The sequence below is a fragment of the Stegostoma tigrinum genome, chromosome 8 (assembly GCF_030684315.1).
Source record: "Stegostoma tigrinum isolate sSteTig4 chromosome 8, sSteTig4.hap1, whole genome shotgun sequence".
Classification (NCBI taxonomy): domain Eukaryota; kingdom Metazoa; phylum Chordata; class Chondrichthyes; order Orectolobiformes; family Stegostomatidae; genus Stegostoma; species Stegostoma tigrinum.
This window is the reverse complement of record NC_081361.1, coordinates 103205718-103232057: the sequence shown is the minus strand read 5'-3', so window position 1 is coordinate 103232057 and position 26340 is coordinate 103205718. Positions and strand designations below refer to the sequence as shown.

The window sequence follows — 26340 nt, the reverse complement described above, 5'->3', positions numbered from 1 at the left end:
TGTCCAATTCCCTTGAGTGACCAAACTGGACAGCCCCAGGGTAGGAAATGACCAGAGCCGTAACTGATTGCTGTAACATAGCCCCCCACCCCACCCTGCCTGGACTGTGTTAGGGGTCCTAACAGACCTTGTTAGGCCTCCCCTCCACCAGGCTAGCCCCTCGAAAGCTACAGGACTGACTGTGACCCACTGCCCTGATGGGAACACTCCGAGTGGTCATTCGACAGAGTCCAATCTCCCAGCTGGGATTGCAGCCCCCACCCCTGGACATCCTGTTGGGAGCCCCCTGACAGCTCACTACCTCCACAGGCCTGAGTGAGGGTCAGAGCCCAGAGACTGGGGGCTCAGGCCAGGTATGAGCTGCTGACAGTCAGGGTGCTTTAGAGATTGACTGGGCATATTCTGTCACACAACTCGCTCGGGCCCACCCTCAAACCCTGGAAAGGTTCTCCCAGCATGTTTATCTCTCCATTGACTGCGCGCCCCCCTCCAAAATGGTTTGTGGCCTATTAAAAACCTTTCCACAAGCCCTGCCCCTTGTTTGCAGGCAGTATTGATTTTAGAACTGCCAAATGCAGCATCTCCTTGGAAATTATTACTGAATCATGCAGTATTCTGGCTCTGACAGGACAGAAATAACAAGAACAGGTCACAATCTGAAGGAATATAACAGTCTCAGCTTTAGATCTATTTCATGGCTGAGCCTCACCCAGTTCCAGGGCAGAGAATTGTAAAATTTATAGTTTCCTCACTCTCCCCAGGACCTTGCCATCCTTCCTAACATCCAGCAAATTGGGGCACACTGCTCCTGCTGAGAGCAGGAGATTTATAAATGAGATTAATTCCCTGTAGCCTCAGTGCAATGAGGCTGATACGGATGGACAGTTCTGACTGCTGCTTCATGGGAGGCAAATGGATGGGATTAATCTGTGAGATCACTGGGCGCTGGGAAGGTGTAGGGAATGATGCAAAAAATGTCTTTGCACTCACAATAATCAAACCAGCACCTTCCAGCCCACGATGTGAACGGCCCTGTTAAGCAGGTGTGATCCTAAAGGGGGAAGATTTGCATCTCGACAGGCAGAAAGCCTCATTAACCTTGGTAAGTGACCCAGCAAATTACAGAGCACTCTTTACTCCTGACTTCATCTCCAATCTTATTACCCAATGCTTTTCAATTTATTAAAACCAAAAGGAAAACAAATCAAAGATCGATACTAATGAATACATTGATGAAATGCAGGCTTGTCAGCACATTGCTCAGAATAATTTCAGAGGCCAAGCACAGGGACAGCTTTCAGACTATGTCCTGGTCACTGCCCCCACTACCTTCCTGCCACTACCTACAGGCCTGACCATTCCTGCAGTGGCTTAACCCTGGGCACTGTGTTAGTGACTGTAAGGCAAGAGTCTCACCCTCTCTCAGGGAGACAGACAACCACAGATCGGGCAGCTGTGATACTCTCTACAAACACTCCTTCCTCTTCACTGAGTCTGGGCCTCAGTGAGACAGGGTACATCACTGGTGAGGCTAAATACAATAGGCATTTGTCTTACAAAATCAGGTCATTTATTGCATGATATCATCAGTTTATTTTCTATGAAAGGACTGTTTCCAAAACTGAGGATTGTATTCAGCACTGCTGCACACTTTCAAACTTCAGACAGCAACAGCAGCTGATTGGTCTGTCAGTTATCCATGACAAAGACCTTCCGCTTGCCAACAGTGATGTGATTGGATAACCCTAAGCCTATTGCAGCCCTCCTGAAAGGTGAGGCGGGGGGGGATGTCATTTTCTCTGCGATACAAACACCAAGAGTTTGTAGATAGCCAATTTATTTTCACTCACTAGTTGCTCTAAGTTGTGGCTTTTAACACAATTAGTCAGAGACTTTAGTTACTTGGTGCTTCCTACAGGCAACTGAAGGTACCCAAAGATGAGAAATTGAGGAACAGCAGGTCCTGATGGGCCGAAAGGATCATGTCAATGAACGCTCTGGACTTCAGATATTGATCTGCTTTCTCAGTTTTTGTTCAATCCATTGCACTTGGCAACAGCGATGTGATTGGCTCCCAGGGAGCTGAGCAGCTTGTGGGTGTGAATGTTTAGGATAGAAGCCATTGGAGCTCTGGAAGTGAGGGAATTGTACTTTTATGCTGCAGTAAAAAAAATCTTAACCCCGAAAGCAGCCAGTTTATTCCCCCTTTCCCATTGTTATTAGCTGTCACTACGACTGAATAAATCCGAGACTGTTATATATGAGTACCAGTCACCCCGTGTCTCCTACAAACAAGGGGAAGTATCTAGAGAAGGAAGATCAAGGAGCAGTATCTGATTAGCAGAAGTATCATCTCAGGAAACCCTGTAGACAGGGACCTCTGAACATGCTTCCCCAACCTGAGCATAGCACCGTTTTTGTGTCCCTCTGTTAGTCTGTGTGGGGGAGTTTATAACTGGGTTGGATTTTTATCTGGTAGATTTATATAGTCACAGTCCATAATTGTTTATCTATTGCTAGAGTCTGCTTACTCCCAATTAATAGTTTTTTGTTTGTTAAATACAGAAACCTGGCCCATTCTGTAAACCTGGGTATGAAAATTCAGATAATTTGGGAATTTTCATACTTCCTTAAATTCTTTAACTTTTGTGATAACTTCAGTTAAAAGCAAGGTTTGATTTTTAGTGTGGTGCCCCAGGGAGAAGTATGGATAACATGAAAGAACATTTACATTAACTTGTTGGACACAATTACCCAGGACCTTCAGGAGCTGTGTGTTACACATTCATTCCTGTCAGGAACACATTGCACCACCTCTACTCAAAGGTGTGTGATATCATCAGATCGAGTGGAGCTAAATGCAATTTCTTTAACTTGTTCAGAACCATTACTGCCCAATGATTACGCCACTTGAAGGCTATAGCTCAGTCTTGGCCACATAGAACATAGAACATAGAACATAGAACAGTACAGCACAGAACAGGCCCTTCAGCCCACAATGTTGTGCCGACCATTGATCCTCATGTATGCACCCTCAAATTTCTGTGACCATATACATGTCCAGCAGTCTCTTAAATGACCCCAATGACCTTGCTTCCACAACTGCTGCTGGCAACGCATTCCATGCTCTCACAACTCTCTGCGTAAAGAACCTGCCTCTGACATCCCCTCTATACTTTCCACCAACCAGCTTAAAACTATGACCCCTCGTGCTAGCCATTTCTGCCCTGGGAAATAGTCTCTGGCTATCAACTCTATCTATGCCTCTCATTATCTTGTATACCTCAATGAGGTCCCCTCTCCTCCTCCTTTTCTCCAATGAAAAGAGACCGAGCTCAGTCAACCTCTCTTCATAAGATAAGCCCTCCGGTCCAGGCAGCATCCTGGTAAACCTCCTCTGAAGCCTCTCCAAAGCATCCACATCTTTCCTATAATAGGGCGACCAGAACTGGACGCAGTATTCCAAGTGCGGTCTAACCAAAGTTTTATAGAGCTGCGACAATCCTGTAGGATTTCAGGCCGGCCTGTTGTACTGAGGGGCTGGACAGCGAAAAGCTCTGTTCTTGCAAACCAGTCATAGCAGTGCATGAATTCACAACCCAGAGCCAGCATAAGGCCAATCAGCCCATCGTATCTGTGCCAGATCTTTAAACCAACTGTCCATTTAAACACATTTCCTTCCCTTCTCCTTCTTCATAGCACCCTCTGTGATTTTCCTTTCCTAATATTTTGAAAGTGATGATTGAATCTGCTCCCCACTGCCCTTCCAGGCAGCACGTTCCAGATCCCAACAACTCACTGTGTAAAACAATGCCCCTCATCTCCCCCTCTGGGGCTTTTACCCCATTCCCTTCTATCTGTCTCCCTGTGTTCACTGACCCCCCTGCTCCAAGAGACACTGTCTCCTGATTTACTCGATCAAACTCTCTCTGTCATTTTGAACACCTTGGTTAAACCGCACCCTCTCCCAAAAATCTTCTCTGCTCTCTTTTGTTCCCGGGAATGAGAGTAGTTCCCTCCGGTATCCCCATGCTGGATCAGTGGCTGGGTGTACAGTGAAGTGTAAAGAAACAAACTTCCCCTCAATGAGAAGTTCAATCAAACACAACTTTGGATGTGAGTTTGCTCGCTGAGCTGGAAGGTTAGTTTTCAGACGTTTCGTCACCATTCTGGGTAACATCATCAGTGAGCCTCTGATGAAGCTTCGTCGGAGGCTCATTGATGATGTTACCTAGAATGGTGACGAAACGTCTGAAAACTAACCTTCCAGCTCAGCGAGCAAACTCACATCCAGAACCTCAACCTGAGCTACAAATCTTCTCAAAACTCGCAAACACAATTTTATTTTAAAACGGGTGAAATTGAGAAGTTGGGAGGTTACACACTGAGGCTGCTGTGTTCATTCAGCTCCACACCTTGTTATCTCAGATTCTCCAGCATCTGCAGCTCTTACTATCTCTGTTGGGAGTACTGTCTCTCTCTCTCTCTCTCTCTGGACTTAATGTTGAGTTCAACAACTTTAGGGCCTGAGTGCCTTTTCCCATGCCCTTCCCTCCACCCCTAGACACCAGGCCTTGCTCTTACATGGGCTGCTAACACACACAATCCATTGCTACCGACTAACTGTCCCCATTAGCAGCTAATCATTCCCTGGTCTACTGTATCTGTCGCTCCCCGTGTCGTCTCCTCTATATCAGGGACACCAAACACAGACTCGGGGACTGATTCGGAGAGCATCTGTCTGTACACACCAACCATCCCGACCTTCTGATTGCCATCCATTTTAATCCCCGCACACCCTCCCACTCCCCTTGGCGACATGTCCATCCTTGGCCTCACCTACTGTCAGACTGAGGCCAAATGTAACCTGGAGGAACAGCACCTGATATTTCACCCTGGGAGCTTACAGCCCAATGACCTCAATATTGACTTCACCAGCTTCAACATCCCTCCACCCCCAAACTTATCCCATGTCCAGCCCTCTCGCGCCATACCTCCCTGACCTGAGTGAACCTGTCCATCTTCCTACTCTCCCATCCACTCTACCCTTCCTCCTGACCAATCACAATAACCCCCTACCCATATCCACCTACCCTTCCTCCAGGCCCACCACCCTCCCTCTATTTATTTCTGGGTTCCCCTCTACCCCCTAGTCCTGATGGAGGGTTCAGCCTGGAACAATGATTCCCCTGTTCCTCAGATACTGTCAGACCCGCTGTGCTTTGTCAGCTTTGCATTTATTGATTCATTCCTCCACACTGACCTTTCCCCTCTCCTTTCTCTGTCCAACTGTGTTTCTCTCTTCCTGGGCTCTATCTCCACCTATCATTTACTCCTTACCCTCGCACCTCTATCTTCCCCACAAAGTCGACATTTTCCGAGTTACCATCAGTTCTGAAGTAGGATCACTTGACCCCAATGATTAATTCTAATTTCTCTCCACAGATGCTGCCAGACCTGCCGAGCTTTGCCAGCAATTTCTGTTTTTGTCGTTCTCTCTGTCTCACTCTCTCTGTTTCTGTCTGTCTGTCTGTCTCTCTCTGTCTCACTCTCTCTGTTTCTGTCTGTCTGTCTGTCTGTCTCTCTCTGTCTCACTCTCTCTGTTTCTGTCTGTCTGTCTGTCTCTGTCTCACTCTCTCTGTTTCTGTCTGTCTGTCTGTCTCTCTCTGTCTCACTCTCTCTGTTTCTGTCTGTCTGTCTGTCTGTCCCCTCCCTCTCTCTCTGTCTCACTCTCTCTGGCTTCCTCTCTCTCTGTCCCCCGCCTCTGCTGCGCCCCCCCCCCCCCCCCCCCCCCACCACCGTCTCTGCGTCTCTCTCTCTCTGTCTCTCTCTGTCTGCCTCTGTCCCCCTCTCTGTCCCCTTCCCCTCTCCCACCCTCTCTGTCCCTCTCTCTCTCTGTCTCTGACTCCCTCTCTCTGGTCCGTCCCCCACCTCCGTCAAACTCATCTCTGTCTCTGTCCCCCTCTGTCTTTGTGCCCCCCCCGTGTCCCTGTATCCTCTCCCTCTCTCTGTCCCCCTCTCTCTCTCTCTGTCCCTGCATCCTCTCTCTCTGTCCCCCTCTCTCTCTCTCTGTCCCTGTATCTTCTCTCTCTCTGTTCCCCCCCCCCTCTCTCTCTCTGTCCGTCCCTGTATCCTCTCTCTCTCTGTCCCCCTCTCTCTCTCTCTCTCTGCCCGTCCCTGTATCCCCTCTCTCTGTCCCCCTCTCTCTCTCTCTGTCCCTGTATCCTCTCTCTCTCTCTCTGTTCCCCCCCCTCTCTCTCTCTCTCTCTGACCCCCTCTCTCTCTCTCTCTCTGCCCGTCCCTGTATCCCCTCTCTCTGTCCCCCTCTCTCTCTCTCTGTCCCTGTATCCTCTCTCTCTCTCTCTGTTCCCCCCCTCTCTCTCTCTCTCTCTCTCTCTCTGACCCCCTCTCTCTCTCTCTCTGCCCGTCCCTGTATCCTCTCTCTCTGTCCCCCCCTCTCTCTCTCTCTCTGCCCGTCCCTGTATCCTCTCTCTCTGTCCCCCCTCTCTCTCTCTCTCTCTCTCTGTCTCCCTCTCTCTGTCTCTTATTCCCTCTTTCTCTGCTCCCCCCCTTCTCTGTCCCCACCACTCTGCCTCTGTGCTCCCCTCTGTCTCTGTCACCCCTGCCTTTCTGTATGCCCCTCTCTCAGTCTCTATCCCTCCTTCTCTCTCTCTCTTTCTCTGTCTCTGTCCCTCACTCCGTCTTCCTTTGTCTCCCCCCCATTCTCTCTCTCTGTCCCTCTCTCTCTCTCTCTCTGATATTTTTCATTCGTTTTGATCAATGCTCGTTGGGTCACATCAAGCCATTTCCTGTCTTGTCTTGATATTCAATTTGATTGGAGAATGCTCGAGTGATCCACAAAGGGATGTTTAATGAGATTGCAGGCACTGTGTATAATTCATTTAGCTCTGACCTTCCAGCTGACATTTGAATTCTCCACCTGATTTTCACACTGACATTTCTGTTCTTGGCCTCCTGCCAAATGCTACTGTTTGTTTTGTTTTCCTGTTTCTTTTCGATTTCAGAGGGGTCCTTTCATCAGCCAGTGAGTCTCTGTGCGCCTGCTGCCTTCTGTTCCCTCATCCCTTTGCTGTTTAATCTCTCTCTTACCCCTGAACCTGTCCCAGAACATTCCAGATATTCTATTTGATCCTCTGCCTTTTTCCAAAAATGTAAAATACCGATAAAAGTCCCAACCCCTTTCAGTTCTGAAAAAGTGATGCCAGACTCAAAACGTTAGCTCTGTTTGTCTCTCTGCAGATGCTGCCAGGCCGACTGAGTTTCTCCAGCATTCTCTGTGTTTCGGTTTTATTGTTATTGCGGGATTACCTGAAGACCAATTGGCCCGGGCGGACCAGGGAATCCGCGTGGTCCTTCGTCACCTTTCTGTCCGAACATTCCCTGCTGTCCCCTGGGACCTGGCTCCCCGTCTCCACCCTGGAGGTAAGAACACAAACCTCGTTCAGTCTCTGCTGTCCTCACTGGCTGCAGGCAGACATCCCTGACAGCAAGGGAAAGTGATGGAACACAAGGGGCTTCTAAACAAAGACAGGGGTGAGGCCGGAGTTCCAGTGGAAGTCACTATTCTTTGGAATTCTCCTGAAAAGGATCCAAGCCATGTTGAGCCATAAGGCAGTAAGGCAAGGCTGATGACCTCGAGGAGTTTTATTGGTTAAACAGAGAAGTTAATGGCATGGATTGTGATGTTGTTGCCATCTCAGAGACATGGCTGACAGAGGGGCAGGACTAACAGCCCAATATCCCAGGCTGTAGGATCTTTGGGCAGGACAAGGAATGGTGACATTAATCCCTACAGTGTGGAAACAGGCCGTTCGGCCCAACAAGTCCACACACAACCTCAGACATCCCACCCAGGCCCATCCCCCCACCCCTCCAATAACCCACCTAACCTGGGCATCCCTGAACACTACAGGTAATTTAACACAGCCAATCCACCCTCACCTGCACATCTTTGGGCTGTGGGAGAAAACTGGAGCAAACCCACGCAGTGACAGGGGAGAAAGTGTAAACTCCACACAGACAGTCACCTGAGGATGGAGTTGAATCTGGGTCCCTGGTGTTGTGAGGCAGCAGTGCTGACCACTGAACTAGCATACCACCCATAAAAGAGGAGGGCGAGTTACATTATTAATTAAGGAGTTAGCCACTGCAGTGAGCAGGAACAGTCATTGTGGGGGTGATTAATTGAGGCTTTGTGGATAGATTTTAGGAATAAAAAAAGCAGATATGCTGTTGGGGGTGTATTACAGAACCCCCAAACAATCAGAAGCAATAGAGGAGCAGGTATGGAGACAATTCACTGAGGTATATCACAACAATAACAGGGTCATTATATTAAATTGAAACCTCCCCAGCATTAATTGGGATAGTCATGGTGTGAAGGGAATACAGGGGACGGATTTCTTGCAACGGGTTCAGGAGAGTTTTTTATATCAACATGGAGATGGTCCAACAAGGGACAGTGCAGTACAGCACCTAATTCTGGGGAATGAAGCTGGCCTAGGGTTTGAGGTGACTGGAACAGGGGGAGAGTTTTAGTAATCAGGAGAGAGATCAGGAGTGAACATAGGCCCCTTAGAGAATGACAGTAGAGAAACAGTAACGGGGAACCAGAAAATGGCAGAGCAAATGTCCAAATACTCCACAGTAGGAGACAGTGATAGCATTCCAAAATTACAAGATATTCAAGAACCAAGAGGAGAAGAGGAAGTAAATACAATAACTCTTCAGAGAAAGTGATACGGGAAATAAAGTAAGATAAATCTCCTGGGCCTTTTTTGTCTCCTTCACTCTTAGGCCATAGGCATCACTGGCAATTCTAGCTCATCCCTAATTACCCTCAAGAAGGTGATGGTGAGTTGCTTTCTTGAAAGGCTGCAATCCATGTCCCTCCTCAGGGAGGGAACTCCAGGATTTTGATGAACGGCGATATATTTCCAAGTCAGGATGGTGAGTGGCTTGGATGGGAACTAGAAGCTGTTGGTGTTCCCATGTATCCCGTGGCCCTTGTCCTTCTAGATGGAAGTGGTCATGGGTTTGGAAGGTACTGCTTGAGGATCTTTGGTGAGTTTCTGCAGTGCATCGTGTAGACAGTACACACTGCTGCTACTGAGCATCATTAATGGAGGGAGTGGGATGTTTGTGGATGTGGTGCCAATCAAGTGGCTGCTTTGTCCTGGATGGTGTCAAGCTTCTTGAGTGTTGTTGGGGCTGCACTCATCCAGGCAAGTGGGGAGTATTCCATCACACTCCTGACTTGTGCCTTGTAGATGGTGGACAGGCTTTGGGGGGGGGTCAGGAGGTGAGTGACTTGCTGCAGTATTCCCAGCTTCTGGCCTGCTCTTGTAGTCACTGTGTTAATGTGGTGAATCCAGTTGAGTTTCAGGTCAATAATGATAACCCCCAGGATGTTGATAGTGGGGGACCCAGTGATGGTAACACCATTGAATGTCAAGGGGCAGTGGTTAGATTGTCTCTTATCGGTGATGGTCACAGCCTGGCATTTGTGTGGCGTGAATGTCACTTGCCACTTGTCAGCCCAAACCTGGATATTGTCCAGATCTTGTTGCATTTGAACATGAGCTGCCTCAGTATATGAGGAGTCGCAAATGTTGCTGAACATTGTGCAGTCATCAGTGAACATCCCCAGTTCTGACCTTATGATGGAGGGAAGGCCATTGATGAAGCAGCTGAAGATGGTTGGGCCAAGGACACTACCCTGAGGAGCTCCTGCAGAGAATGTCCTGGAGCTGAGATGATTGACCTCCAACAACTATGACCATCTTCCTACATGTCAGGTGTGACGTGGTGGGATGTGTCCCAGGATATGAAAGGAAGGGGTAGAGAATGCACTGGGAGTAATTTTCCTGAATCTAAGGATTCCTGGACAAGTCCCAGAGGATTGAAAAACTGCCCACATAACACCTTTATTTACAAAGGAAAAGAGACAAAGACAGGTCATTAAAGGCCCTTTAGTTTACCACTTGGCATTGGGAAAATGTTGGACTCGATGTTAATGGATTTTAATAGCAGAGCATATAGAAATATATAATATTATTAAATAGAGTTGGTGTGTCTTCATGAAGGGGAAATCATGCCTATTGCATTTACAAGAATTCTTTCAGGAGATAACAAACAGGATAAAGGGAGAGCAGTGGTTGTAATATACTTGGAGTTTGGGATGGTGTCTGATAAGGTACTACACATTAGCTTAAGAGAAGTGGCAATGGAGTCAGAGGGGATGGATTAGCATGGTTAGATGATTGACTAACGGAAGCTGGAGAATTGAGATAAGGGGGGCATTTTCAGGATGCTAAGCTACTACATCTTATGACCGTTTGTGGGCACTGTTGGCTGGTCCCCCCTTTTTCACAGGGTAGTTAACAGTCAATCATGTGACTGTGGGTCTGGAGTCACATGTAGGCAAGACCAGATAACGATGGTAGATTTCTTTCCCTAAATGAAAATAAGTGTTAACAGAGAAAATTGCTTTCGACTGTGGTGATGGGGAGAGGGGTGGGGGGGGGGGTGGCGAAGGGGGTTGGTGACGGGGTATGGGGTTGGTGATGAGATGGGGTGTGGTGGGGGGAGGGGTTCTGATGGTGAGGGGGTGGTGAGCTGTTGGGGGGAGGGAGGTGATGGGGAGGGGGGTGGGGGTGGTGTGGGAGAGGGGTGTTGGTGATGGCGAGTGGGGTGGTGATGGGGTGTGGGGGAGGGTGGTTGGTGATGGGGTGGGGGTGGGGGGAGGGGTGTTGATGATGGGGTGGTGGGCGGGAGGGATGTTGGTGATGGGGTGGTGGGGGGGAGGGGAGTTGGTGATGGGGAGGGGGGGTGGGGTGGTGGTGGGGGAAGGGGGGTTGGTGATGGGAAGACGGGTGGGGGTTGGTGATGGGAAGGCGGGTGGGGGTGTGGTGGAGGAAGGGGGGTTGGTGACGGAGAGGGGGGTGGGGAGGGGTGTGGTGATGTCAGAAACAAGGGGGGAATCCCCTTTAAAGAGTGGGGTGATGTGAAGAAGAACTCCCACACACTCAGGGTGATGAAGCTCTGACAGCAAACTGTAGAGGCTCTCGGTGTGGGGGTCACTTCCCATTGGCTGTGGCTCTGTTTATGTACCGATTACAAGGGAGAAGTGATGTAATGTCTATGGGATATAGATTTTACTTTTCCTGACGAAGATTCCAACTGAAATCTGTAAATACACTCTCCATCTGTGTAATACTGCCACACCAGGTCATTTTGTGTTGGAGGATCTGCTCCTCAACCACTGTCCGCTCACTCACTGAAGCAGAAGAAAATCCAACACAAGGGTCAGCTGGTCTTCTGGTTCCATGGGATCTGTTCAATGACAGGGACTACAGATTTGTGAGCTAAGAAGTTTGTTGGAGTTGTGTCAGAAATCTCCCATAACCAATTAGATGTAAGAAAACACTGGATGGGCTGAGTCAGGGAATCTGAGGGATCCTGGGTCTGGGAAGAAAACAGAAATAGAGTGCGGAGTTCAATGATCAGCAAAGATCATCTTCAACGGCAGAGAAGGTTAGAAGGGCGAATGGCCTAATTCTGCCCTGAACTTTGGATGTTTCTATGATTAGCTTCCCATTGTTCATATGAGGACTGTCCTTGTAGAATTACCAGTGACATGAGGGAAAGTGACTTACTGCTGGTCCAGGCTGTCCAATGGGTCCTTGGAGACCATGAGGTCCAGGAGGTCCCTGAGGAGAGAGACAAAAGGAAAGAAATTAATCTGGCACCGGGCTATTGTACAAACTGAGCTCCAACATTTCTCCCTCAGTCAGGGCAACCTGCTCCAGGGGAGTCATATAGAACATAGAACATAGAACAGTACAGCACGGTACAGGCCCTTTGGCCCAAGATGCTTGCCGATCTTTTATTCTAAGCCTAAGATCTATCTAATCTCCACCCCTACCTTATACTATCATCCATATGTTTATCTAATAGCCTCTTAAATGCCCCTAATGAGACCAACTCCACTACCCTCTCCACCTATGCGTTCCACGCCCCTACCACTCTTTTGAGTAAAGAACTTACCTCTGATGTCTCCCTTATATCTACCTCCACTCTAAAACTATGCTCCCTCGTAACAGGAAAAAGTCTCTGGCTGTCCACTCTATCTATACCTCTGATCATTTTGTACACCTCTATCAAGTCACCTCTCATCCTTCAACATCCTAAAGAGAAAAGCCCTAGGCTCTCAACCTTCCCTCCTAAGACCTTCCCTCCATTCCAAGCAACATCCTGGTAAATCTCCTCTGCACCTTTTCCAATGCTTCCACATCTTTCCTGTCTCAATGTGTAAATCCCCACCTTGGTGTTTAATCAGCCATAATTTTTTTAACACATTTATTTAATAGTCTTTAGAGAACTTTGGGATTCCCTTTTATATTAGCTGCTTGTCTTTTCTCATAATTCCTCTTTATTTCTCATATATGTCTTTTTACTTCATCTCAAACCTTCTGAATTCCTTTGGTTCTCAATCGTATTTTCTGACACCTGTCATAAGCATACTTTTTCTTTTTTACCTTAACATCTATATCCTTTGTTATTCAGGGATTTGTTACCTTACACTTATGAGAGAATATACCTTGAGTATACCTGAACTATCTCCTCTTTGAAGGTAGCTCATTTACAGAGTCTCTTGCCTTTTATTCCTGTCTTGCGCAGCTCCACTCATACCCTATTGAAGTCAGCTCTCCACAACTGATTTTTCTTACTCTGAATTGACCATTGTCACTCTACTCAATCATTCTAAGCCTTACGTTACAATGATCATTATCTCCTAACTGTTGTCCCACTGACACTCAATCCACTTTTCCCATCTCATTTCAAAGAACTGGAACCATGAGTGCATTCTTTCTTGTTGAACTGCACACATTCTGCTGTTGGAAGTGCTACTGAAAACAGTATAAGAACACTTGCCTCTAACACTACCAATATCCTAGTCTTTATTTGTGTATTTGGATGCCCCATTATTGATCTCTGTAATTTCCCGACAGATTTGAACCTCTACATACTTCCTAATAGTTGACGCTCTATGGTAATAATGTAATTTCACCTTTTTATTTCTTAGCTTTAGCTAAATTGATTAAATCTTGTAATCCTCTGAGACATCCTCTTTCTCCAGCAAAGCAATGCTTTTTTTTCACCAATAATTCCACCCCACCTTCTTTGAACACCTTGTATCTGAGAACATTTAAACAGTCTGCCCTCTTTGAGCATCTTTCCTGTTCTTGCCATATGTTCTCCAACCAGCCAGTTCACAGATGTTATAGCCACCGGTGCCCCTGGGCTGTTAAACCCAGGCATCCTGGCTCAGAGGTAGGGACATTACCACCACACCACAGATTCCCCTGAGCACATGGCATTAAGTGCTGGAAGAACAAACAGGGCAGTGACAGCTCAGTGAGGCCTGGGAAGGAGCCGAGCTGCTCACACTGAAGCAGCAGGAGGCTGAGATAAAGCTCAACATTCACTGTGAGCATTTCAGACGCAGCAAGTGTTTGAAAGGTGTCACACAGCAACAAGGCCTGGCTCTAAAAGAATACGCAGGCACAGCAAGGGCACCACTGTCAGAGGGTGAGGGTCAGTGCTGAGGGAGTGCTGCACTGTCGGAGGGTCGGTACTGAGGGAGTGCCGCACTGTCAGAGGGTCAGTGCTGAGGGAGTGCCGCACTGTCGGACGGTGAGGGTCAGTGCTGAGGGAGTGGCGCACTGTCAGAGGGTCAGTACTGAGGGAGTGCCGCACTGTCAGAGGGTCAGTACTGAGGGAGTGCCGCACTGTCAGAGGGTCAGTGCTGAGGGAGTGCCGCACTGTCGGAGGGTCAGTACTGAGGGACTGCCGCACTGTCGGACGGTGAGGGTCAGTGCTGAGGGAGTGGCGCACTGTCAGAGGGTCAGTACTGAGGGAGTGCCGCACTGTCAGAGGGTCAGTACTGAGGGAGTGCCGCACTGTCAGAGGGTCAGTGCTGAGGGAGTGCCGCACTGTCAGAGGGTCAGTGCTGAGGGAGTGCCGCACTGTCGGAGGGTCAGTACTGAGGGACTGCCGCACTGTCGGACGGTGAGGGTCAGTGCTGAGGGAGTGGCGCACTGTCAGAGGGTCAGTACTGAGGGAGTGCCGCACTGTCAGAGGGTCAGTACTGAGGGAGTGCCGCACTGTTGGAGGTTCAGTGCTGAGGGAGTGCCGCACTGTCAGATGGTCCAGTGCTGAGGGAGTGCCGCACTGTCGGAGGGTCAGTGCTGAGGGAGTGCCGCACTGTCAGAGGGTCAGTGCTGAGGGAGTGCCTCACTGTCGGAGGGTCAATGCTGAGGGAGTGCTACACTGTTGGAGGGTCAGAACTGAGGGAGCGCCGCACTGTTGGAGGGTCAGTACTGAGAGTGCCCCGTACTGTCAGAGGGTTAGTACTGAGGGAGTGCCGCACTGTCGGAGGGTCAGTACTGAGGGAGTGCCACACTGTCAGAGGGTCAGTACTGAGGGAGTGTCGCACTGTCGGAGGGTCAGTACTGAGGGAGTGCCGCACTGTCGGAGGGTCAGTGCTGAGGGAGTGTCGCACTGTCAGAGGGTCAGTACTGAGGGAGTGTCGCACTGTCGGAGGGTCAGTACTGAGGGAGTGCCGCACTGTCGGAGGGTCAGTGCTGAGGGAGTGTCGCACTGTCGGAGGGTCAGTACTGAGAGAGTGCCGCACTGTCAGAGGGTCAGTGCTGAGGGAGTGCCGCACTGTCGGAGGGTCAGTGCTGAGGGAGTGCCGCACTGTCAGAGGGTCAGTACTGAGGGAGTGCTGCACTGTCGGAGGGTCAGTGTTGAGGGAGAGTCGCACTGTCAGAGGGTCAGGAGTGAGGGAGTGCTACACTGTCGGAGGGTCAGTAATGAGGGAGTGTAGCACTGTCAGAGGGTCAGTACTGAGGGAGTGCCGCACTGTCGGAGGGTCAGTCCTGAGGGAGTGCTGCACTGTCGGAGGATCAGTACTGAGGGAGTGCCGCACTGTCGGAGGGGATAATCTTTCTGAGTGATGTTAAATAGACTGTGCTGTTCCTGCAGGATGTTGCCGATGTGCCGGGTATATTTTGCAGTAAATCTGAGGCAGGTCTGTGCCTGATCCTGGGGGATTCCTCGGGCGTGGTCCATCGATGTAGCTGCTCAGGGACTGTATTTGACATTTCATGGAGGTTTGCTCTTTCAGGCTGACACAACTTTTCTGGAAAGTGCCGAGTTCCTGGAGGATCCCGGATGGAGCCACATGCTGCGAAGCAGGAATGTGGGAGAAACAATGGGAATGTTTTGGTCGGCAATCAGTCGGCTCACTCACCTGCTCCCCTTTTGATCCTTTTGTTCCTTTCTGACCGGGTTCCCCAATCTCACCCTGTGTAAATAACCAATCAAATTACAGCTTTACTCTGGTTTGTTAGAGCTTTCACCCAATCACAGCCTCCGTTCCCCCACAGATCGATCCACCACCTGATATTCCAGGGATTTGGAATTCCGCCCTCCACCCCCCTCCCCCACCCACGACGTCAACCCTCACCCTCACCTCGACGCTCACCTCGACCCTCACCTCGACCCTCACCTCGACCTTCACCCACGACCTCGCCCCTCACCCAAATCAACCCTCACCCCAACCCTCACCCACCTCGACCCTCACCCTCACCTCGACCCTCACCTCAACCCTCACCCTCACCATCCCCTCGACCCTCACCCTCACCGTTCCCATCAACACTCACCGCCCCCTTGAGCCTCACCTCCCCCTCGAACTTCACCCTCACTGCCCCCTCGACCCTCATCGTCTCCCCGGCCCTCACACTCACCATCTCCCCGACTCTCACCCTCACCGGCCCCCTCGACCGTCACCCTAACTATCACACTCACTGTGTTAGGAAATGTCTCCCTCCCATCATCCACCACGTACCCCCACCCTCCCCAGATCCAAAACACTCAGCCACCAGTTTCACTTCCCGCATCCAATTCCCCAGATCCTGGCCACACCTTCATTCTCCAAAACTCTCCCTTCCACACCTCTCCACCCCTTTCCCCCTGCACCCCCATCTCAATCCGCCATCGCCCCACCCTCTGCACCCCCATTTCAATCTGCCACCCCCCACCCCATTTCCTCATCTCAATCCGCCACCCCCCACCCCCTGTTCCCCATCTCCATCCCCCACCCCCACCCCCTGTTCCCCATCTCAATCTGCCACCCCAGCCCCTGTTCCCCCATCTCAATCCGCCATCCCTCCACACCCTATTTCCCCATCTCAATCCGCCATCCACCCATGCCCTGTTTCCCCATTTCAGTCCGCCACCCCATCCCCTGTTCCCCATCTCAATCTGCCACCCCACCCCCTGTTCCCCCATCTCAATCCGCCATCGCTCCACACCCTGTTCCCCATCTCAATCTGCCACACCCCAAACCCCTGTTTCCCCATCTTAATCCGCCACCCCATCCCCTGTTCCCCATCTCAATCTGCCACCCCACCCCCTGTTCCCCCATCTCAATCCGCCATCGCTCCACACCCTGTTCCCCATCTCAATCTGCCACACCCCAAACCCCTGTTTCCCCATCTTAATCCGCCACCCCATCCCCTGTTCCCCATCTCTATCCACCACACTCCCCATCCCCTGTTTCCCCCATCTCAATCTGCCAACCGCCCCACCCCTGCTCCCCCATCTCAACCCGCACCACCCCTCCCCACCCCCCGTTCCCCCACCTCAAGCCGCCCCCCCCCACCCTCGTTTCCCAACCTCAAGCTGCCCCCCACCCCCTGTTCCCCCACCTCAATCTGCCCCCCCACCCCCTGCTCCCCCACCTCAATTCGCCCCCCCACCCCCTGTTCCCCCACCTCAAGCCGCCCCCCCACCCCCTGTTCCCCCACCTCAAGCCGCCCCCCCACCCCCTGTTCCCCCACCTCAAGCCGCCCCCCCACCCCCTGTTCCCCCGCCTCAATCCGCCCCCCCACCCCCTGTTCCCCCACCTCAATCCACTCCCCCCACCCTGTTTCCTCACCTCAATCCCGCCCCCCCCCCAGACCCCCAGTCTTGAATCTGATTTATGATAAACAATGTGGAAATGTGAAATTAGCAGTTGACCTTTGGGGGTGCTCCTGGGTTTCTCCGTTTCAATGACCCCCTCCCCACACCATCCCCATCTCTCGAGGAATCTCGCGGTCACTGTCCCCACCACCCATGGGAAACTGACTCGTGAACAGGCTGCAGGCCATTGAGAGGGTCAGAGGGGTCAGGTGGCCAGAAGAGCTGGGAGGTTGAGGGGGTCAGGGGGCAGTGGGGACCAGGGGCAGATGGGTCAGGGAGCAAGAGGGGCTGGGGCTGTGGGAAGAAGGTGTTCAGTTCTGGGGGTTTGGTGGGAAATGTTCTCCAGATGATCCTGAGGCTGAAGTAAACTTGTCTGGGGAAAAGTTGTATTTTGGAATGTATCTTCCTAGCTTTTATACGAATTAAAATGTTTAAATCAATCGGAGGAGTTGATTGGGTTGATGAAGTGTATCTGTTTCCCCTGGGGAGGGGCAGAATCCAGAATAAGGGGCAGAACCTTCATACCCGAGCCAGGCAGTTCAGGGGGATGGGGGTTGGGGGGTGGGATGCTGGTTGGGTGGTGGGGGATTGCAGCTGGGGTTCTGGAACTCTCTCTCACAACAGCTGAAGAGGCTGGAAGGTGGGGCCAATGAGAAGTTTTAAAGGCGATTGAAAGTTTTTCTTGGATGTTGAGGGATTTGCAGAAAGGTTGGCGGGGGGGAAGGGGTTGCAGGAAGGTGGGGGACGGGTTGCAGAAAGATGGTTGGGGGGGTTGTAAGAAGGTGTGTGGGGGGGTTGTAGGAAGGTGTGTGGGGGGGTTGCAGGAAGGTGGGGGATGGGTTTGCAGGAAGGTGGGGGAGGGGCTTGCAGGACGGTGGGGGAGGTGTTTGCAGGAAGGTGGGTGGGGGGTTGCAGGAAGCTGGGTGAGGGGGTTTGGAGGAAGGTGGGGGAGGTGTTTGTAGGAAGGTGGGTAGGGAGGTTTGCAGAAAGGTGAGTGAGGGTTTTGCAGAGAGGTGAGTGGGGGAGTTTGTAGAAAGGTGGGTGGGGAGGGTTTGCAGGAAGGTGGGTGGGGAAGCTGATATCTACATATGGCCCAGTTGAACCCAAGGACAACATGGCTATAAATGATGGGGCAGTCTTAAGGAGCTGAATGGTCACCTTTAATTTCTATGAATTGTGAAAAGACCTTTAAGAAAGCTATATTGATTCAGGGAGACCCACCTTCACCTTTTTAACAAATGGACCAGCGTTAAGTGAGGTATGTGATATGGGGATAAATGTGAAGGAAAAGTGAGAACCGAAGGTGAAATGCTCGCTCACCTTGTCACCATCTTCTCCTGGAGGTCCCTGTGGCCCAGCAGGACCAGGCAAACCAACTGGTCCCTGCACCCCATCCCGACCGGCTGGACCCGGGGGTCCTTTCTCCCCCTGGAAGATGACAGGAAGAGGCCAGTGAAAATGGGGTGAGGGTTTACAAATCCATCCATCACACCTCAATTAACCAGGAGGGGTCAGTCAATGATGAAGGAGTCAGCGGCATGTTCACAAACAGGTGGTCTGAGATTTAAACTGATCAGAAGGACTGATGTGTCTAAGGCACTCGGTCTGTACCACATTATCAGTGACAGGGGAGTCACTGCAGCAAAATACTACAGATGCTGCCTTTTTGAAATAAAAACGGAAAATTTTAGAAATACTCAGTGTCATCATGTTCAGTTGAATATTCGCACTCTGAAATATAATCGCTGATTCTGTCAGTGCAGGTTCTGTCAAGAGTATTTGCAACATTTTCTGTTGTTAATAACATAGAGCATTACCATAGACACGAGTAATCTTCCACTTAGAAAGGCTGGTGTTAATTAGGGGGAGACAGCTTCGATATTGTAAAGATCAAACCATGTGTGCATAATGTCCGTGAGGCAAAAGTGAGTATTAATCATTGTGGTGCAGTAGATGTTTAATGCCTGGGCTTTCAGAGGTGCTTGACATTGTGTCAGAACAAGAGGCTGATTTAGAGAAAAAACAAAAGCTCACTGTATTTGGGAAATAATGGCCGGTATTTTAATTTTGACCTGAGTCCTTCCAACCCCTTGTTCAGTACCGAAACCTGAGCCATGCTTTCTATCAACATTGGTCTGATGGGCAGAAGAATCTTGTTCTACAGTGTGGATCTTCATCACAGAATGATTCCAGACATTGGTAAAATACACAGCAGCATCAGGGAACCTGCAGACATAGGGCTGTATGGGAGGAAGAACAGGACCATGAACTTTTTGGGAAAGATCTGGGGATTGGTGAAGTCCACACTCAAACTATGTGAGTGAGTTTCTGGTGAACAGAGTGTGCTGGGAACCAGGCACTGCTGAAAATATTAATCAGGCAATGGGCTAGTAAATTAACAGCTTGATCAGCGTGTGATGAAATATTTTAGTAAGAAGAACAAGAACAAATTATACAGCTTGGAAAGTAAGATTGCAAATGGGTTTGAGGTGTTGAAGTATCTGGAGGATGATGAGTAACTGTGAAGCAAAATAAGACAATTAAACATACCAGTGTGAACAGCTGGTGTTCAGGTTTGGGGGATCAGAATTGGAATGAACTCGTATTGAATCCGTGCTGAATTGTGCTCTCCAGATTCAAAACTGTTAACGTGTGAGGGAGGGTGCAAAAAGGCAATGACAAAGTGATGGAATAGCTAAAATTTCTCTCAAAGGATTGAGGGCTGTACCTGGAGAAGGACTTTACAGTGAAAACAGCATTGATTTCACTGGCAGAAAGGAAGGTAGGGAATGGAATGTGGAAATCACTCGCACAGGGAGGGTTCGAGGTGAGCAGTGTTGACAGCATTAAGAGGAAGCTGGGTAAACACGCGATGCTGAAACGATGCAGTGCTAAGGTAGAGCAGTAGGACCTCAGAGAGGCTTCAATGTGGAGCTGAAACCCCAGATCAGGGCAGATACAGCAAAGGAGCTGCTTTCTAATATTATGTGACTACAGGCTGATCTTTCAGTGCCCTGAAGATGGACAGACACTTACAGGAGCTCCTTTCTCTCCAGCAGGACCAAGACCCCCTTGAGGTCCAGGACGACCAGGAAGACCAATTGGTCCAGCAGGTCCAGCAGTTCCTCGCTCACCGGGAGATCCCTGAAAACAATCATCCAATCAGCTGGTTTAACAATGACAATAAGCACATGTACACTGAAGATGGCTCAACAGTTACTCAGGTATCCCACACAGCCTTATGGCCAATCACATCACAACCCAATCCCAATACAATTCAACCCATTTCATAACAGCCCGCCTATCCCCAACATCCCCACAAACCCCAACCTCTCGCAAGCCCTCACCCTAATGCCCCTAACCACAATGAACCCCGATCCAACTCATACAGCCTCGGTGGAAAACTGCACCTTGCTCCCCCAGGAACAAAATCGATTCTGGGGGTTAATTGAGGCTTTCAAGTTGATAAACAGGGTTGGGGGATATTGAACAAAGCTGGGAAAATGGTGTTGAGGTACATATCAGCTGTATTCTGCAGGAACGGCAGGACATGTGGGAGGGATGGAATAGATATTCTCTGTTTCATATTTACTTCTTTTTTCGATTGTACCACTTTAAGGCAGTGATCTGCACAGTTAATGACAGGAGGAAAGAGAGAAAATTCCTCAATGAACTGCACCTGCCCTTGTACAGACAATCTGACAGGACATTTCACACCAATCCAACAGGGAGTAGAATGGAGACTGAGGAAGAGATGATTCTGGAACAAGATTGTCCTCACTCTCTGGCAGCCTGCCTCCAAATAAATCAGACAGAGAGAAAAATAATACCATTTAACTGCAGGGCAGGGACTGCATGGGGTTAGATACAGAGTAAAGCTCCCTCTACACTGTCTCCCAATCAAACACTCCCAGTGGCAGGGACAGCATGGGGTTAGACAGATTTTTATTGATGGGACATTGCTGTGCCGAGATTAGTTCCTGTATTTTCTCCATTAGAACAATGTCTAGGCTTTCAGATTAATTTCCCTGTGTGTAAAGCCATGGGATGGGGTCCTGTTGAGAAAGTGTTTGAGGGATGTGGGCTTTTTCTGTAATGGCATTCTCTGGATGTAGCTGTGTGTGCATCAGACCCCGAACTATTCCAAATGACAAAGACCGATGTGTTTTAAAACACATCTGCATTCTCATATGATGGATTATTGATTTTTCAGTATTTTATAATGGTACATAACCTTCTGTGATACTTGAAGTATATTTTATCTGTTAATAGTTAAAGTACACTTCCATCAAAACTGCTTTTAAATCGCTGTCCTGTGCAATAAATATTTAAATATTATGCAAACATATGCAAATCCACAGGGAATACTTGCTTCTGATATGCACTTTTGGAATGTAAGTATTTGCCTTCAAGGGGACTTTTTTCTATTTAATCTTTTTATGATTCTGAAGGTCAAAGAATGTAAATTCTCCATAGTTTATGCACTGCTTGATATGCTGGATTAGTTTGGATATTTAGAAAAGAACAACCAATTTGCATTTCTAAGATGTTTTCATCATTACCTGCAACTCTTCACATGCTGTTGATAGATCCCTTCAAAATCCAGCAAAGGAAACAATAACCTACATTTCTATAGTGCCTTTGACACCCTGCCGATGTCCCAAGGCTTTTACGGACATTCAAATTCTTTTGAAGCATTGACACAGGTGTAATGAGGAAAAACTGCAGCCAATTGGAGCACAGTATGAGGCAATAAATGAAGGTGTTGTGATGGGTGAATAGCCTGCCCTGGAAGGGTTTACGACAAGTTACGATGTTGTTCCCTAATGCAGTGCAGATGGAGACAGCCGCCCAGCAAATGCAGTCACTGAGACGCAGAGAAAGCTGCAAGCTGGACCCTGGTGAATCGATACCCCTCCACATAGGACATGCCGGTTCTGTGCTGATCTCTAGACAAGTAATCTGTTACTGCAGGCTAATGTTCTGGAGTCGTGGGTTCAAATCCTACTGTGGCAGACACTGATTACTGTAAAAATCTGGAATAAAATACTCGCCCATTCACAATGACAGAGTAGCATCCAGTGTCAGCTAATGCCCACCTGGTTCATTACTGTCCTTCAGGGAGGGAAATCTGCTGGCCTACAGGTGATTCTAGACCACAGCAATGTGACCGACTCTTAACAACTCCCTGAAACGGCCAGTCAGCTCAAGGGCAGTTAGGCACGGACAGAAAACGCTGACCTTGACAACATCCACATCCTAAGAATGATTTAAATAAAACCTCAAATCCATTCTCCTGATTTTGTTCAGCATTCACCAATGCTGCGTCTTCAATGTTAATCTCTCAATCTCAGTTTGAAAACCTCTCATTGGCCACCAGTTCCCAAAGCTCTCTGTGTGTCAGTAAATCCTGGATGATCCCACCTCCCTGTGGGAACCATGTCCCCTGACGTCAACACCCCACAGGACTTTAGCACTGATGTAAAGATGACATTGTGTTGCTGATTTTACTGATGTTCTTTAGTTAGTGAAGAAGCTGTTAACTGCCCCTCACTGAGACTGTGTGTGAGTCCCACCGAATAGCAATTCCCACAAAATCCCGATTCCAATCAGTGAAAAACTTACAATGGGGCCAGTTGGGCCAATGGGACCCTCGCCTCCTTTCAGTCCTGCTGGTCCCTGCAGGTTAAAGAAAACAAAAGAATATTATTTTGGATTTCATCTATAAGGAACCAGGACAGGGAGGGGGAGAGAGAGAGAGAGAGGTGGACATATCCAGATCAGAACATCATTTTATCCAGTAGGTGAGAGAATTGTTCATTCTGGAAGAGTTTAACGAGCAGTTATACTGCTGGCCTTGAGCTGGAGTTATACTGCTGACTGGAGCGATGTTGGAGAAATGGCAGATGCTCAGATGAGGCCAACTTCGACAAGGGAGCCTCCGAAATGTCCATATTCTTCCTCACCCGATGATTCCCCAGCTCCGTTGCGGATTTAGCTCTCAATCGGGTCTGACCCATCTCCCACGCTTCCGGCCTCTCCCCTTCTCCTTCCCCCCGCAACAGCGATAGGGTTCCCCTTATCCTCACCTACCATCCCACCGGCACCACATCCAGAAGATCATCAGACGCCATTTCCCCACCTCCAGTGAGGTGCCACCACCAGACACTTATTCCCATCCCTTCCCTTGTCCACCTGCCACAGGGACCATTCCCTCTGGAACGCCCTGGTTCATGCTTCCTTTGCCCCCAAGACCTCCCCACAGCCCTACGGCACCTTCCTCTGTAACCAGCGAAGGTGCAATACCTGCCCATTTAGCTCCCCCCTCCCCAGTATCCAAGGGCCCAAACATACCTTCTAGGCGAAGCAACACTTCACCTACACTTACATGAATCTAGTCTATTGCATTCGCTGCTGACAATGTGGCCTTCTCTACATTGGGGAGAAGAAGCGTAGGTTTGGCGACCGCTTCGCAGAACATCTACACTCTGCTCGCAAAAAAAGACCCTGAGCTATCAGTTGCCTGCCACTTCAATGCACCACCCTGCTCCCTGGGCAACATCTCTGTCTCTGGCTTGCTGCAGTGTTCCAGTGAAGCCCATAGCAAGCTGGAGGAACAACACCTCATTTTCTGCTTGGGGACCCGACAGCCCTCTGGACTCGATGTTGAGTTCAATAATTTTTGGGCCTAAATTCTCCCATGACCCAGCCCCCCGGCCCCACACACCAGGCCTTGTTACCACATAGCCTGCTACTACACATCCCCTGTTGTTAGTCACTAACAGTCCCCATTAACAAGTATTCACCCTCCCAGCCTGATCGTTAGCAACTCCTTTGTCTGTCCAACTGTCTTTCTCTATCCTATTGTTTACTCCCTACCCCAACCACCTCCCTATTTTCTGCATTTCAACTGACGTTTTCCCAGCCACCATCAGTTCTGAGGAAGGGTCACCAGATCCGAAACATTAACTATTTTCTCCTCTACAGATGCTGCCAGACCTGCTGAGCTTTTCCAGCAACTTCTGTTTTTGTTGGAGAAATGGCAGTTTCCTGACATTCCGTCTTTCACACTGTGACTCAATGTGACCTGTAGTCACTGCCTGAAGACCAGAGTTATACTGCTGCTCACGCTGAGGTTGGGGGAGGGGGGGGTGGCGGGGGGAGGGTGTGGTGGAATAGCTGTGTGGCATTGCTCTGTTGGTCCAATCAGAGTGAGTCCCCAACTATGGGTTCAGTCTTCATGGGTTCGAGCTCTGTGGCCAGCTGAGGAATCTCCACAATCCGATCGGATGGCAGTGGGATTCTGCCAGATGAACACAACACAGTCTCTATTGTCATGCAATCTGTTCCCATACAGTCATCACTGCTTCCCTGGTCCTGGCCTTAACCCGGATTAGTTCTTCAGTTCAACATAACCCCATTGACCTTTTGGAAAGAATTAATGAATCCACCACCTTTTTCGCTCATACATTCCAGATGCTATGAGCACTTCCCCTGACTTCCCCTCTCTCTCCATGATCTTGAACACCTTGAGTAAATCCCTCAGAGCCTTCTGTGCTCTGAGGAGAACAATTCCAGGTTTTTCCATCTCTCCACATGCATTGGAGTCCCTCCTCCCTGATCAGATTCCAGTAAATCTCCTCCACACCCTCTCTAAGATGCAGACATCCTTCCAAAGGGACTCAATCCTCCCAATGTGGTCTAATGTGGTGTTTTGTAAGCGTTTAGTATATCTCTGAACTGCTGAATTCAGAATGCTGATTGACACAGCTAAGAATGTCACCTGTTTCATTAAGGGTCTTTTCAATATATTTCCTGTTCTGGGTGGCACGGTGTCTCAGTGGTTAGCACTGCAGCCTCACAGCACCAGGGACCCGGGTTCGATTCCACTCTCTGGTAACTGTCTGTGTGGAGTTTGCACATTCTCCCCGTGTCTGTGTGGGTTTCCTCTGGGTGCTCCGGTTTCCTCCCACAGTCCAAAGATGTGCAGGCTAGGTGGATTAGCCATGCTAAATTACCCGTAGTGTTCAGGGGTGTGTGGGTTATAGGGGGATGGGTTTGGGTGGGATGCTGCAAGGGGCGGTGTGGATTTGTTGTGCTGAAGGGCCTGTTTCCACACTGTAGGGAATCTAAACTAAAATATTAACACCAAAAGGTGGAGGAGCAAAAGTAGGCCATTTAGCCCATCGAGTCTGCTTTACAATTCAATGAAATCATCGGTGGTCTAATAATCCTCAACTCCATCTTTCTGCCTTTCCCCCCAAAACTGATTCTCTATCTGATTAAAATTCTGTCTCTCACAGCCTTGAAAATAACATGACCTCTGTCCTGAACTCTTTGCTATGTGCTATTTAAGTGGAATTTAACTTCATAAACTCTTTAAATTTCTGCTCCTGCTCATCCATTAGGATTGTGTCCTTACTTATATTGCCTGTCTCTGATCTTGGCTCTGAAACCAATCGCTTCAGGCATCTCTCTGCAGGAAACTATCTGCTACTTACCCTTCCATTCCTGCAACCTTTTGAAGTCTCTCCCTGTTCCTCTCACCGTTTTCTCTGTTTCTGATTTTGATTACAATGAGCATTGGGAAACAGAAAGAGCAGGAGAAGGCCATTCAACCCTATGAGGCTGCTGTACCATTTACAAACCAGAGAGTTAACTTTACCATTGCTCCAGCAAGGCCTCTCTCTCCAGGGAAGCCACGGAGACCTGGGGGACCATCCTTTCCAGCTACACCTGTGGGCCCAGGGTCACCCTGCAATGGAAATGGGAAACAGTATTACAGCAAGAGATTGAAAATATATCAACAAACAACACAAGAAATGTCAGGCCAATACACAGTATTGGGAGGCAGAATTGAATTTCAGCTAACTGTATTTCTCTAACCTCCTCCAGAACCTACACCCCCTCCCTATCTCTGTAACATCCTCCAGCTCCTACACCCCCTCCCTATTTCTCTAACCTCCTCCAGCCCCGACACCCCTCCCTATCTCTGTAACCTCCTCCAGCCCCTGCACCCCCTCCCTATCTCTGTAACCTCCTCCAGCCCCCTACACCCCTCCCTATCTCTGTAACCTCCTCCAGCCCCTGCACCCCCTCCCTATCTCTGTAACCTCCTCCAGCCCCTGCACCCCCTCCCTATCTCTGTAACCTCCTCCTGCCCCTACATCCCCTCCCTATCTCTGTAACCTCCTCCAGCCCCTACACCCTCTCCCTATCTCTGTAACCCCCTCCAGCCGCTACACCCCTCCCTATCTCTGTAACCTCCTCCAGCCCCTACAACCC

General features: G+C 49.4%; 1 protein-coding gene across 5 annotated transcripts in view; it reads right to left on the bottom strand.

Annotated features, from left to right (window-relative positions):
* col11a1a (collagen, type XI, alpha 1a) overlaps window positions 1-26340 on the bottom strand; it is a 432184-nt gene that overhangs the window by 55845 nt on the left and 349999 nt on the right. For all 5 annotated transcript variants that reach the window (XM_059648209.1, XM_059648208.1, XM_059648211.1 and 2 more), the window contains 7 exons: window positions 25721-25810; window positions 22681-22734; window positions 20092-20199; window positions 18376-18483; window positions 15341-15394; window positions 11679-11732; window positions 7330-7437 (listed from right to left, as the gene is read on the bottom strand). In XM_059648209.1, the coding sequence (XP_059504192.1) occupies window positions 7330-7437; window positions 11679-11732; window positions 15341-15394; window positions 18376-18483; window positions 20092-20199; window positions 22681-22734; window positions 25721-25810 (576 nt within the window). The remainder of the gene's footprint in view (window positions 1-7329; window positions 7438-11678; window positions 11733-15340; window positions 15395-18375; window positions 18484-20091; window positions 20200-22680; window positions 22735-25720; window positions 25811-26340) is intronic.